General features: G+C 41.3%; 1 protein-coding gene across 22 annotated transcripts in view; it reads right to left on the bottom strand.

Moving 5' to 3' along the window:
- RYR2 (ryanodine receptor 2) overlaps window positions 1-15,079 on the bottom strand; it is a 722,683-nt gene that overhangs the window by 531,632 nt on the left and 175,972 nt on the right. For 21 of the 22 annotated variants that reach the window (XR_010599784.1, XM_065589065.1, XM_065589068.1 and 18 more), the window contains one exon: window positions 3,907-4,026. The exons of the other annotated variant lie outside the window; for it this stretch is intronic. Coding sequence is in view for 20 of the 21 variants with exons in the window: in XM_065589065.1 (XP_065445137.1) it covers window positions 3,907-4,026 (120 nt within the window). In the remaining variant the exon portion in view is untranslated. The remainder of the gene's footprint in view (window positions 1-3,906; window positions 4,027-15,079) is intronic. 22 annotated transcript variants of the gene reach the window in all.

Raw genomic sequence — 15,079 nt, 5'->3', positions numbered from 1 at the left:
CACTGAGCTATCCCTCTGCAAGTATTTAAATATCAAGATTTACTTTAGCAATATAGTTTTCAAGGAGCACACAGGATAGTGGCCACAGCACAGCCATTCCTTTCTTGTTGATTTTTTTTTTTAAAGGCCAATAATGCGAGCATTAAGAAATATCCAACAATTTGTGCAAATCTCCAGAAAAACTAGAAAGGATTGCCAACACAGATTTTGGATTCCATGAATTAATTTGCCGATGAAAGTCAAAGAAGAAAAAACTTTGGTTGGCTTCTAAACACGATGCTAGTAGGTCTGGTGTGTATATATATATATATACACACACACACACACACACCAGACCTACTAGCATATATGTATATATATATATACATACACACACACACACCCCAGAGGTCAGAATCAGCTCTTGGCCTTATTCACAGCAAGTATGGAATTACCCAACCAAAAAAAAATCAATGCATAAGCACTGTCCCTCAGTGGGAGCCAAGGAGATAGTTTATTATATTAGGCACAGACATGCTTGGTACTATGCAAGACAAAAGAACAACAATCCCTGCCCTGAAGAACTTACAGTTTATAGCACTCCCCAGAATTAGTTCACATGCCACCTTCTTAAATTGTTGTAAAGTGTACTGATTAACATCAAGCTCACGTACCACAGTTTGAGAAGCCTGGCTAGAATACAGATGCAAAGAAGGCAAGATACACAGGTCTTGCCCACATGCTCAGGATGCAATTGACTACTATATTTGGTGTTGAGAAGGAATTTTTCCTCAGGTCAAATTGGCAGAGACTCCGGGGGCACAGGGCACTAGCAGGTTTAAATTAGTGTAAATGGGGGATTCTCTGTAACTCGAATTCTTTAAATCTTGATTTGAGCACTTCAGTAACTCTTCCAGAGGTTATGGGTCTATTACAGGAGTGGGTGGGTGAGATTCTGTGGCCTGCAATGTGCAGGAGGTCAGACTAGATCAGAGGTTCTCAAACTGGGGGTCGAGACCCCTCAGGGGGGTCATGAGGTTATTACATGGGAGTCGTGGCTGTCAGCCTCCACCCCAAACCCCGCTTTGCCTCCAGCATTTATAATAGTGTTAAATATATTAAAAAGTGTTTTTAATGTATAAAGTGCGGGGGGGAGGTTGCACTCAGAGGCTTGCTATGTTAAAGGGGTAACCAGTACAAAAGTTTGAGAACCACTGGACTAGATGATGATGATGGTCCCTTCTGACCTTAAAGTCTATGAGTCTAAGGCCTTGGCTACACTTACCAGCTAGTTCGACGGCTGGAAATCGAAGTTCTGGGTTCGACTTATCGCGTCTAGTCTGGACGCGATAAGTCGAACCCGGAAGTGCTTGCCGTCGACTGCGGTACTCCAGCTCGGCGAGAGGAGTACCGCGGAGTCGACGGGGGAGCCTGCCTGCCGAGTGTGGACCAAGGTAAGTTCGAACTAAGGTACTTCGACTTTAGCTACGTTATTCACGTAGCTGAAGTTGCGTACCTTAGTTCGAATTAGGGGGGTAGTATAGACCAAGCCTAAAATACAAAAATAAAAGGAAAGTTATTCTGTTCTAACTCACTTATTCTCTAATGAGATGTTGGGGGTGTGGGGATATAGAACAGGGGGGGCCTTCTTTTTAATAGCTAAAGCTGTGAATCTGAAGGCCCCGAAATAAACCCTCTAACAGAGGACTGTTATGCTGACTGCCTTTACAAAAAGTAGTACAGGCCAGGGCCTGAACAAGATTGAACTGCACAGTTCTCTGCCAAATTCAGTCAAGGGTTATGACCAGAGGAGGGAGGAGGAAGGAACAATGCAAACTGCTTTAGCAATATAATAACCGCAAGTATATAAAACCGCTTGTTTATGAAAATAGAATATCCGCTTACATTAAGAAATTACTTTTGCAAAGAGCTGATCACTCTTGCAGTTGCAGCTATCTGCAAACTTTCCAATTCCAGCTATCTGCAAAATTAGCCAATCATAGATCTTCTTTAGGCGTCCCATGGTAACCCCCTTAACCGTAAAACCCCGGAAAATAACATGTACCTTGCTGAGAAATGTACCCAAACTGGTGCCAAGTACCACCCCTGGGGAAAACCACCAAGCACCCCTGTACCCAAATAAAACACCCAATTCTCAGAAAATAATAAGGAAGGTGCCGGGAAGGGGGAACTGACCCCAACCCCAATTTCTTAACTCATGACGTATTGTTTGTACTTTGCTTGAGGTTTAATGAAATAAAAGCCACCTGCGAGCGGTCCTCGGGGTGTCAGTCTTCAGACTGCACCCCAGTGCACTGGTATGTATGTCAATAAACTGGCCTCAGGCTTGAGTCTGTAAACTAAAATCAATGCATGGGTGTCTTTGACCACAACAGGGGGGAGAGATTGTTTGATGTGGGTTAGTGTCTGTGTTTGTGAGCTTCATAGAAGAAGTGAAACATGCAAAAGGATGCGATTGAGAAAAGAGGAGGAGGCCAGAGCAGAAAACAGCATGATATTCTTATTGTTACCTCTCATCCTCTCTCCTCTTATTTTTAGGTTTATTACAGGAGTATCTAGAGTCCAACAAAGACCAGGGCCCCACTGTACTACACAATGTATAAACAGATTAGTAGACAGTCCCCATTCAGTAATTCATTACACCCATCACTGAATCTTCTCTTAGGGGTAGTGACTGAGCACTGCCACAGTATAAAATAATTATAACACCACCACTTGAAGCGGGAGCTCCCTCACCCTCCCGTCATGCATAGCACATCTAAAAGCAAACAAGAAATAAAGAGAAGGAAATGCTCACTCCGGGCCTGGGCCTGCTCCCAAGGAAATCAATTCCACCTCTGTTACTGGTTTCAATAGGAGCAAGACTGAGCCCTTTGTCACTGACCCAGCTCCCTTTGAAATCAATGGCAAATCTCCCATTTACTTCAATGGGTACTGGATCAGGCCCAATGTCCTCAGAGTCTGACAAACACTCAGACCCCCAAGCTATCAACTAATTCCAAAAATTCTGGAATCTCGCTAAATACTTTGGGATGACCGAATTAGTGGAATCACCATGAGGTGGGTTACCCCAAACAAGTGCTAATAAAACCTTCACTCCATATTATCCTACTTTGTTTATGATGTTTTACAAAAAATCCTAATTTTAGAATGATTTTTAAAATCTTTGAGACTATTTTTATATATACTCACTATTTATAAAGCCAAGATATCTTAGTTCCATGAGTCCAAAATGCAGAGGGTTCAAAGGGATAGAAAAATTATAAACAGTACATTTAAAAAAAAACACTAAAAAGAGATATATAATAGTTCTATAAATCATAATGTCATGATATTTAAGGTCTGCCAGCAAGAGGAAAAAAATCCCTTATGCCATTAGAAAAGAGGGATTCTTAACTCTCTAGTGACAAAGCTGGCATTTCTAGCCTTGATGATTCACAAAACATCAAAACTCAAATCCAACAATAGTGGAGGGCTGAATATTTCCAATCCTGCACTCCTGACTACTGGTGGGATAAATATCCTCTGGCAACAGCCTCAATGCCACACTAAAGAAATGCATCTTTGCACTGCATGAAGTTTGCTCTGTAGCACACCAAAGTAGTGTACTGGTGAACTGGCAGTAAGGAGCAAAATCCTAAAATGAACCCCTCTGCCAGATGGGCTTCAAAGGGTAGCCCCCACGTATATTCCAGTAATCCAGCCTGCAAGTGGCAAAGAATTCAGCCTGCAAGCGTCATGATGGATTAAAACCTTCATTATGTATTTGGGGATTTATTGGACTTGCCCGTGCCTTTAGATAACTTGTTTACTATATGTCACAGCAAGCAATATTGTACCAACAAGAAATCTTCCTCCCTGTTAATGACATTACAAACAGCACTACATTCAGACAGCTTGCTATACCTTAGAATTTGAAGTGGATTCCAAAAAACAGAGCCTGTTGCCAAATCCTTCTGCAGCAAGGCACAGTTTCTGTTGCTCCTTGTGAACGGTGGCAGTGCATTGCAGAACCACTTCATCATCCTACAAAAAAAAAGACAAACATTGAACATGATTATGGTTTCGATCCTATAGGTCTTTGGGAAGCATTTACAAAGACATAGCTAAAAATCAGAAGTAATCAGCGACAAACAGCAACAGAAGTGAATCCCAGGTTAGCTTTCATTCATGGAAGGGAAAATTTGGATGATTCAGAGGGAATCATCACAATAACGTGCTGAGATGCATGATGTTTTGTTTGTTTTGAATTATATTGAACATCTCATCTATTAATATTGATTTTTGTTTCAAAGGATAGACACAACAATGATTGGGGCCCCTAATCCTACTATTACTGTAGTCAAAGGAAATGTTGCCCTTGACTTTCACAGGCCCTAATTTAGACCCCAATCCTGCAAAGGAATCTGTTCCCAAAGTCTTTCAGATGGCTCCCTTTCCAGTTTTGGGGCCTTAGATGCTGCAGTAAAACATTGCTACAATGTATTTATATTCGAACACCACATTTCTTTTTAAGAACTACATCACAACAAAAATAATGTACTAATGTAATGTAATAAACACTAAACACTTTGCTGACTCTGATTTATGAAGCAAATGATAGTTTTTCCATAATAAATGTCATTCAGGTGACTATGAAAAGGTCACACCTAACATCAGGTGCATAAAATATTACCTAACAAAAATGTGGATTGATGAATGCAACCAGAAACAGGTAGGAACCTGTAAATATGAAATTCATTTTTATGGTCATCAGTGCAGTTCTTAGTTAAACACAAGCCACTGCATTTCTTCTATGTCCCATATGTAGACCAAGCATTTTCATCAGATGCCAACAATAAATGACTGAGCTTCAAGTTGCTGGAGATAATGATGTATGGTAAAGTTAAGGGGTGTTAATTCCCAGGAAATTCTATGCATCTCAATCACTCCTGTGAAATATTTTATTGATCCAAGAAACTCTTTACTTACTACAGTGGCTCTTTGTAGCTAGACATGTGCTGCTTACAAAATAATTTTAATTAAGTATATAATATACCTGTATGTAACCATGTAATAACATCCGGGGAAGAGTCACTTAAATGTGTATTAAACTCACAAGGAGAGAAGAACTGGAGTGGGTAAAATGAAAATTCTTATCTACTCTGCTCACAAGTTTTTACTTCTATGCAAAGGAAGGTTGTATACACTATGTGAACCAAGGGACTTTTCATTCTTGGCATCAGTCTATGGATTTCCAGGACCCATTACTAATGCATTTTACATGCCTACTTGGCACTGAAAATTCAAGAATTTGCTGAAATATCTTACTGCCCAAAAATAAATAAAGTCTCAGTACAGCAGTAAATTAACTTCACACATAAAGGAGCTGAGAGATCAAGTATCTAGAAACTAGTACCTCTCCTCTGGGTGAACTCTTCTTATACCCTGTATCTATCCACATGGGCCTCTTGAACACCAACTTTCGGTACTTCAGAGCTGCTTTGTTCATTGAGGCACAAAAAAATCATTTCTAATAAAGCCTTAGTTGTATAATATTAAAATAAAAACTTTAATGTTAATTTTAGTTGTTACCAGACTGGAAACTTAAGTCCTCTCTTTCTCCACAGAACACATTCATAGAACCTTTTTCCTTTTCCTGTTCCCTTCCCCTAACCAATCCAAACCCCACTAGAACAGCAGCCACTGTTACCAGCTGCCATTGGTTCAACCCACTGCCTGCAATGACCCTGCCAACAGGGTTTGCAAAGCACAGTGGCAGTGTAGCCTTGTGGTTACGCCAGAGGCAGGGAAGTGAGGAAGTGCAAGTTCTCCTCCCAGCTCTCATTGATTTGTGATGTTTCTTTGCACAAATAATTTAATCTCTCTGAATCTCACTGTCCCAGTCTGTATAATGGGGCCAGCAATGACAATCCACCTTTGCATAGCACTTGGAGATAGAGTATGAAAAAAGTCTTGTGTTTGCGCACCATCTATCGTTATTATTTTCTTAAAGCAGCAACAACTAAAAGGATTCTTTGGCGGTTCCCTGACATGCAGTACCACATTCCCAGATTACTGCTACTTCCACCTGGCCATGCCCCCATTACTGGCATACATCCCAGAATACATGTTGGTGTGGAGGAGATGCTGATAGTTACAAGGTAGGAGAAACCATGCACTGTAGCTGACTCACCCCTCCACACAGTCCGTTAACCCATTTTATACAGATTTTCTCTGATTTTGCTATCTTGTGCAGTGGAACATGTGGTCCGTTGCCCTTAAATTTGTAGCTCAAAAAGAAAGCATGCTATCTTAAAAATAAAATAAATAAATAAATAAGGTTTGAATAGCCCCTTGCAAATGTACTTCCTAGGATTCAATACGTTGCCATGAGATTTTCACTATGACTAGAATGTGAATCAGACATGTTTTGCAATATATACAGATTCTTATAAATTTGAAATACATGCTGTACAATCATGGAGTGGTTGAGCCTCTCATTTTAGTTAGCAGCTTGGGCTTGATGGAACTCACGTTATCCATACTGTCCAAAACATTTGATGTCTTTGTCAGAGTAAATCAGAGTCAGATTTAGTTAATTATAATGCTCAGTTGAGTTAATTTTCATTCTTGTGCTCACCAGTAGAGAAGCATCTAAACAGTAATACCCTGAATTCAATCTTCTGCTTTTGCTCGCTGTATGTTTAGAGGAATCTGACATATTTGCACCATCACTGCACTGCAGAATTGGACTCAGAAAAAAAATCCCATTCTTTTTCTATAGACTTTAGAACAGTGGTTTTTAACCTTTACTGCAGCCTGCACCCCTTTAGTTCTCAAAATATGTCCTCGCACCCCTTATCAAAAATCGTTGAAATAGGTCAGTTCTTTAAACTTAGATCTATTTTTGTTTGCATATTACAGTAATCGTTAAAAAATGTATAATGTTAATAAATACATAGATTTGATGAAACAAAGTAGTTGTACTTACGTGCCTGTGCTTAATTTTTGATGATTTACCTTCTAAAAAAATCTGGCATGTCTCACACCCCAAGAAAGGGCATCTCGCACCCCCAGGGGGTGCGTGCACCCCAGGTTAAGAACCGCTGCTTTAGAACAGTTTTCTGAGTACACTGGTCTACAATTTTTGAGAAGTCATCTGCTTCAGAGATAAAATGTGCTATTTATTATGTATTTTGATGTGCTGAATTCAAATACGACAATTAAAACAACTGATTGGCTACTGTTTCTAAGATATTTAAGTTTTTACATTTTATGTCTATGTATATTGTGTAGATAGAGTTTTAATCATAAATTGTAAACCTAGGTCTTTTCATGTGTTTATGGTTGCTTTACATCAGTGGTTCCCAAACTTGTTCCGCCACTTGGGCAGGGAAAGCCCCTGGCGGGCCGGGCCAGTTTGTTTACCTGCCGCGTCCGCAGATTCGGCCGATCGCGGCTCCCAGTGGTCGTGGTTCGCTGCTCCAGGCCAATGGCTGCTGGAAGCGGTACGGGCTGAGGTACATACTGGCCACCGTTTCCTGCAGCTCCCATTGGCCTGGAGCAGTGAACTGCGCCCACAGGGAGCCGCAATCGGCCGAACCTGCGGACACAGCAGGTAAACAAACCAGCCCGACCCGCCAGGGGCTTTCCCTGCACAAGTGGCGGAACAAGTTTGGGAACCACTGCTTTACATGATAATATTTCACCTGTCCTGTTTATGTAACACTTTAAAAATCAGCAAAAGGGTTATATAAATAAAATTTATTATGAAACAAAAGGCAAAAAACTATTATGTACATAGTTTAGTCCTATTCAGTGTCTACTTGGCGCTTCTTGGCTTGTCTCTTGTATTCATTAAATGGAGCATCTCTTGTCACTGTCCAGCAATAGTCTGCAAGCATTGATGGGCTCCATTTGCCCTGATAGCGTTTCTCCATTGTTGCAATGTCCTGGTGAAATCGCTCGCCGTGCTCGTCGCTCACTGCTCCGCAGTTCGGTGGAAAAAAATCTAGATGAGAGTGCAAAAAATGTATCTTTAGTGACATGTTGCAACCAAGGCTTTTGTATGCCTTGAGGAGGTTTTCCACCAACAACCTGTAGTTGTCTGCCTTGTTGTTTCCGAGAAAATTTATTGCCACTAACTGGAAGGCTTTCCATGCCGTCTTTTCCTTGCCACGCAGCGCATGGTCAAATGCATCATCTCGAAGAACTTCATGAATCTGAGGACCAACAAGGACACCTTCCTTTATCTTAGCTTCACTTAACCTTGGAAATTTTCCACAGAGGTACTTGAAAGCTGCTTGTGTTTTGTCAATGGCCTTGACAAAGTTCTTCATCAGACCCAGCTTGATGTGTAAGGGTGGTAACAAAATCTTCCTTGAGTCAACAAGTGGTGGATGCTGAACACGTTTCCTCCCAGGCTCCAATGACTGTCGGAATGGCCAATCTTTCTTGATGTAGTGGGAATCTCTTGCACGACTATCCCATTCGCAGAGAAAACAACAGTACTTTGTGTATCCAGTCTGCAGACCAAGCAAGAGAGCAACAACCTTCAAATCGCCACAAAGCTGCCACTGATGTTGGTCATAGTTTATGCACCTCAAAAGTTGTTTCATGTTGTCATAGGTTTCTTTCATATGGACTGCATGACCAACTGGAATTGATGGCAAAACATTGCCATTATGCAGTAAAACAGCTTTAAGACTCGTCTTCGATGAATCAATGAACAGTCTCCACTTATCTGGATCGTGAACGATGTTGAGGGCTGCCATCACACCATCGATGTTGTTGCAGGCTACAAGATCAACTTCCATGAAGAAGAATGGGACAAGATCCTTTTGACGGTCACGGAACATGGAAACCCTCACATCACCTGCCAGGAGATTCCACTGCTGTAGTCTGGAGCCCAACAGCTCTGCCTTACTCTTGGGTAGTTCCAAATCCCTGACAAGGCATTCAGTTCACCTTGTGTTAGGAGGTGTGGTTCAGAGGAGGAGGATGAGAGAAAATGATGGTTCAGGACCAGAAGTTTCATCCTCTTCCTCTCCCTCGTCTGACTCAAGTGAGAATGATTCTGGTGCATCAGGAACCGGCAGTCCTTCTCCGTGGGGTACTGGGCATATAGCTGATGGAATGTTTGGATTATGCACAGTCCACTTTTTCTTCTTTGACACACCTTTCCCAACTGGAGGCACCATGCAGAAGTAACAATTGCTGGTATGATCTGTTGGCTCTCTCCAAATCATTGACACTGCAAAAGGCATAGATTTCCGTTTCCTGTTCAACCACTGGCAAAGATTTGTTGCACAAGTGTTGCAGCATATATGTGGGGCCCACCTCTTGTCCTGATCTCCAATTTTGCAGCCAAAATAAAGGTGATAGGCTTTCTTAACCATAGTGGTTATACTGCGCTTTTGTGATGCAAAAGTCACTTCACCACAAACATAGCAGAAGTTATCTGCACTGTTCACACAAGTACGAGGCATCTCTGCTCACTTTGGCTAAACAGAAATGTGTCCCTTTGCAAAATCAAACACTGACAAATAAGAGAGCACGACACTGTATGATTTCTAGAGTTGATATAGGGCAATTTGTTCAGCAGAGTGATGTAAGCTTTGTTATGATTGCATCATCCATAACTTCTAGGAATAACATGATGCAATTTCAGAGTAACAGCCGTGTTAGTCTGTATCCGCAAAAAGAAGAACAGGAGTACTTGTGGCACCTTAGAGACTAACAAATTTATTAGAGCATAAGCTTTCGTGGACTACAGCCCACTTCTTCGGATGCATATGCATAGTCCACGAAAGCTTATGCTCTAATAAATTTGTTAGTCTCTAAGGTGCCACAAGTACTCCTGTTCTTCATGATGCAATTTATATCATGTATGACGCAATACCAGCTTCAGTTTGCATCATTCATTGTTTTGCCTAAAAAGCAAGTACTGTCCAAACCTAGTCATAGATTTATTCATAGATCCAGTCAAAGATGTATTTTAGTCATTTCTGGTTTAAACTGAGATCCCTTCCCTTTATAACTCACTTATCCTCTGTCATTCCCAAGTCAAGGGTCGTATATACTGACCCAATAGCATATCTTGAAAACTAGAGCCAATCAACAATTTTAAGCATCATTTTCGTTCTCAGTGACCCAGAATTAGTAAAGTTTGACTACATTTATTTCAGAAGCATTTTGGCTGTAGAGCAGTGGTATCAATGCATTTTTCACACCTATTTATAGATCAGGGTATGTTCTCCCATTAACATATTCCTATCACCATAGGTGTTAAAATATAGAATTTCCTTCATTGTAGTTGTTATGAAATCACTACAAAAAGATCTTGTGACTTCATAACAGACCCAGAGCAGAGGGCTAGGGGCACCACCCTGATATCTAGCAATAAATTTCAGCTGGCATGACTAGCCCAGTGTACCCCAACTCACTATTGTTATAATCTGTATCTAAAAGGTGTCATGTCATTGAAAAGCTCATAACTCACTGGTTATTAATATCATTGTGTAATGTAGGTGCAAGCAATTAATGCAAAGTGATGGATATACATTTTAAGAATTGTAATTTCAGTGCGCCTTGCCATTCAAGCAGGAGTTACCCCCACCTTAAACAAAGGAATGTGGTTTTTCCACTGGGCCTCTACTTACAAGTACTTTGACACACAATAAGAATGTATTAGATAAACAAAGCTATGAAGCTAACAAGTTGGGAGAAGAGATAATGTGGCTACACCCCGCAGAGAAGAGAAATTGATCTCAGCTATAAAGAAAAGGGCTCTAAACCTCAAACAAGCAATTGAATCAACGGATTGATGCAATATTAATGTATCATGTAAGGTCCTTTACCTATGCCTGTAACATGCCAGTGATAATGCATACATTTCACAAAAGATATTAAACACTATAGGAGGAATTATGAATACTCACCGATATGTTTTAAAGTGTGTAGCTGAATAAAGGAAGGAATAGTTCCCAGCCAGACAAGAGAGGTGGCAGCTATCCACCCGTCTCCTATGTCAATTAAGCATGGTGTGACCAGAAATAATGGAAGCGTCATCCTGCCTCTTCAAACAAGTTCGCTGCACTTTGGTGTATATATAAGCAAGGACAGGAGCCATCTTTGGCATCCATCACCAGACAGACACAAGAGGTCAGAGCTCTTGCAAGTTGAGAAAGATGGATCTGTCAACCAAGGGGTGGTGGGGGGGTTTAAAGTTTCTGGAACTGAATGTAGGCAAGAAATCTCCTTAGGAAAAGATCTTCCACCTAAGACGACAAAGGATACCAGCACCTTGTACTTTTGTGGAAAGTCCTGACTGATGGAAAGTCAGACGTGGCTGGAAAGAGAAACTATCTATCTATCTTGAACAAAGCCTGCACATTGCTAGATTAAGTTTTAGACTTTTAGATGCAGGTTTTCACTTTTGTTTGCTTTTAACCCTTTCTAACTTTATTCATTTTACTTGCTATCACTTAACCTATGTCCTGTTCTTAATAGGTTTGTTTTATTTTACTATAAACAAACTCAGTGCTGTGTTTGAAGGGAATGGTGTATTTACTCCAGTTGAGTTAAAAAGTGTGATGTGACTGTCTCTTTACAGGAGCAACAAATATTTCTCTGAGCTGGACACTTCAGGGCACACAGTTATAGAGAAATTCGGGATTTGGAGTGTGTTGGGTTCATGTTACTGGCAATGGCATTGGAACAATTTGTATAGTGGGGGTGCTAAGAGCCATTGAAGAAAACTAAACCCTCTATATGATGGAAACCACTTCAAGCCAAGGGGGGCAGCAGCACCCCCAGCTCCAGCACCACTGCTTACTGATTGTAACCAAGGCTGGTGGGAGCCAGAATGGGGATATAGACAGGCTGCTGGGGCCAGAGCTGCTGAACCAGGGCTGTCTAAGCAGACAGACACTCAGTGTATGTCTTCACAGCAAAGAAAACCCACCGCTGGCCCGTGCCAGTCAGTCAACTTAGGCTCACGGGGCTTGGACTGCGTGGCTGTTTCATTGCTGTGTAGGCTTCTGGGCTCAGACTGGAGCCCAGGCTCTAGGGCCCTGCAAGGCGGGAAGGTCCCAGAACTCAGGCTCCAGCCTTAGTCCAGAAGGCTGCACAGCAATGAAACAGCCCCATCCCCACAAGCCAGAGTCAGCTGGCACAGGCCAGCCATGGGGTTTTTCTTTGCTGGCTAAACATATCCTCAGGTTGTGACCTGCAAGCTTCTTGCTGATTGTGTGAATCCCAGGCTGGGAGCTACAGTAGCAAGGCATTGTAAGGCACCCAGGGTTGCAGGACAAGTGGAGGCACCTCCACACTGGATTGCGCCCCCCAAACCCTGAGTGGACAATGAAACCTATTTCTAATTTCCTCTCAGCCCTCATGTAAGGAGGACTGCAATATGCCGTATCCTTACTATTTAATGGGCACTTAATGTACTTTTCAAATATATTCTTAAATATTTAATTAGGAAGTTTCCCAAACTTGTTCCATTCCTTCTTTAACCTTCTGAGCACTTTTACACCCCATCCATTATGTAGAAGAGGTTTTCTGTCATCACAATTTTAGCTGTCAGTCACCTGTCAGATTCAAACCGATAAAAAGCACTTTATGTCTCAGATGGGTATAATTGCATCCTTCTAAAAGTTAGGTAATCACATTTTATTAAATATTCCTATTACTCTTCTCCTACCCTCCTGATTTGCTCTTTTAAAGTCCTTTGGCACAGTCAACAGTAGTTGACAAAAACACCTTAAAAACAACAAAGAGTCCTGTGGCACCTTATAGACTAACAGAGGTATTGGAGCATAAGCTTTCGTGGGTGAATACCCACTGACGAAGTGGGTATTCACCCACGAAAGCTTATGCTCCAATACCTCTGTTAGTCTATAAGGCGCCACAGGACTCTTTGTTGTTTTTTACAGATCCAGACTAACATGGCTACCTCTCTGATACTTGACACCTTAAAAACAATCATTTTAAGAATTCAATAATTCCAAATACCTCGTACACCCTCTAAGTTGTCCACAGTCATTTGAATGCCCCATGTCCTCTCTCCTCCTGGAGAGAATCTGCCCTAAAGTTCACAATACCCCCAGTGAGGTTGGGAAATATTGTTATCTCCACTTTACACAAGGGAAACAATCATAGATGGAATCACCTACCCCAGGTCACACAGTATCTGTGGGATAACAGGAATTGTATCTAAATCTCTAGTATCCCTCATCACAGTCTTAACCACAAACCATCTTTCCTCCCAAGCTCACAAAGGAACTTGTATCCCTGCAGTACCCACCAACAAGTTCACATTTTAGAAATTCATGAGCAGGTTGCAGTCTAATCCACTTATCCAGACTTGACCTCAAATGTCAGCCAGTATCTAAATAAATCATTCAATTATAATGTCTCTGCCAACGGAAAGATATCCTGCTTTGTATTACAGCAAACAACAACACTGTCCCACAGAGAATGGAGAAGATGCAACAGCTAATTATGTAACAGTGTGACATTCCAATAACTTCTTGCATCTTTCTGGATTATAACTGGATTGCTCATTTTTCAGTGTGTTCCTTAAAATAACTTGTACTCTTCAAGCTGCATTTTTGAAAAATGGATAGATACTGTGTACTCCAGAAAGTCACTCTTGTTTAAATATCCAACTCTGAAAAAGCCAGGACTACTATTGAGGCAATAGCAACAAGTAATCTAAATAATAAGATTTCAGTAGTGTCACTCTGTGTGTCATCCTGAAGTCTAACATGTCTGAAGCAAGAGAAGCAGCTACAAGCATGGTTGAGATCTCTCTGTTCAGAATGTCACGGTGTTGAATCATCAGAGTTTTGTGGTCTGTTACCATCCAATTTTTAATTTCTCAGCTATTTTGACTAGGAATTACACCAATGCAATGTACAGATTCAGTAAGACATAGCTATGTCATGCCAAGAGTCCTAGACCACTGTAATATCAACAGTAACTCAGCCAATCACCACTCATACTCTACTGCTAATTTGCATGCAACACTTTCATTGATTGTAGAGAAAGACTGTAGAGACAGTGTCTATCTTTGCCCAACTGCCACAGTTCTTCAAAACCCAACCCCACACAACAATCCGCACACACAGAGTCCCTCTCCATAGCACACCCTCCTCACTCATCACCTGCATAATTATCTCAGCACAACTCCAGACAACACAAAACCCAACCAGCCCCAGCACACACAAATCAACACAGCCAACCCTCCTTCCCCACCTGCACAAAACACAATCAGCACACACAGTAATCCCTCACTGCAGCATACACCCTGCATTAACCACCTACATAACTCACCAGAACTACCCCATAGCCCCAACTCAACGCAAATCTCCCAGCACACCACACACATTTGCTATAAAACAAACCAGAGCAGTAAAGCCATGGGTCATCACTTGTATGATCTTAATATGCAATATAGCTGCTCATTATAAGCTACTTAATTATTTAATAAAACATTTCTACTTGGTGGAACTACACAGGCAATTAAATGATTCAGCAGAGAAAAGAACCCAGTATCCATACAACTCTATTTAAAAAAAGGGTCCTAAAAAGAAAACGTTGCCAGTTCACAGCACAAGACATGGCAAAAGTACATGCTCAAAGTGACACACCAGAGGGCCAGATTAAGAGAAGAAACTGTTTGCTGTAGGTAGTAAAGTATTTTTAAAAAGCCAGCTAGCATGGCCTATAATAAATCTTTATTGCTTCTGCAGCACTCAAATAATCTCTGTTCTCTCATCTAGTCTCTCCTGAGAGGCACACATTTCGTGTAAAGAGTGGCTAATGGCACATTTAAAAATGTTGGCATGCTACCTTTTATTATCAGATCATTTCTCTTATTGATCATTTTTAAGTCACAGCTGAGCATGAATGATTTCTTTGAAATAATCATACTATTTTGGTTTTGCCCCTTTAAGGCCACGAAAAGTAACACTATGTGAGTAGTCAGACTTGACCAGGGCTTGAAATCAGCCGGAGCTGTCCGGAGTGGAACTTCAGTAATTATTTTCAAACCCCTGGAGTTTTTATAGCATGTTGGGGGCAGAGGTTG

Source organism: Chrysemys picta, chromosome 3, assembly GCF_011386835.1.
Source record: "Chrysemys picta bellii isolate R12L10 chromosome 3, ASM1138683v2, whole genome shotgun sequence".
In the NCBI taxonomy this organism is placed as follows: domain Eukaryota; kingdom Metazoa; phylum Chordata; order Testudines; family Emydidae; genus Chrysemys; species Chrysemys picta.
This window is presented reverse-complemented; position numbering and strand designations above follow the sequence as displayed.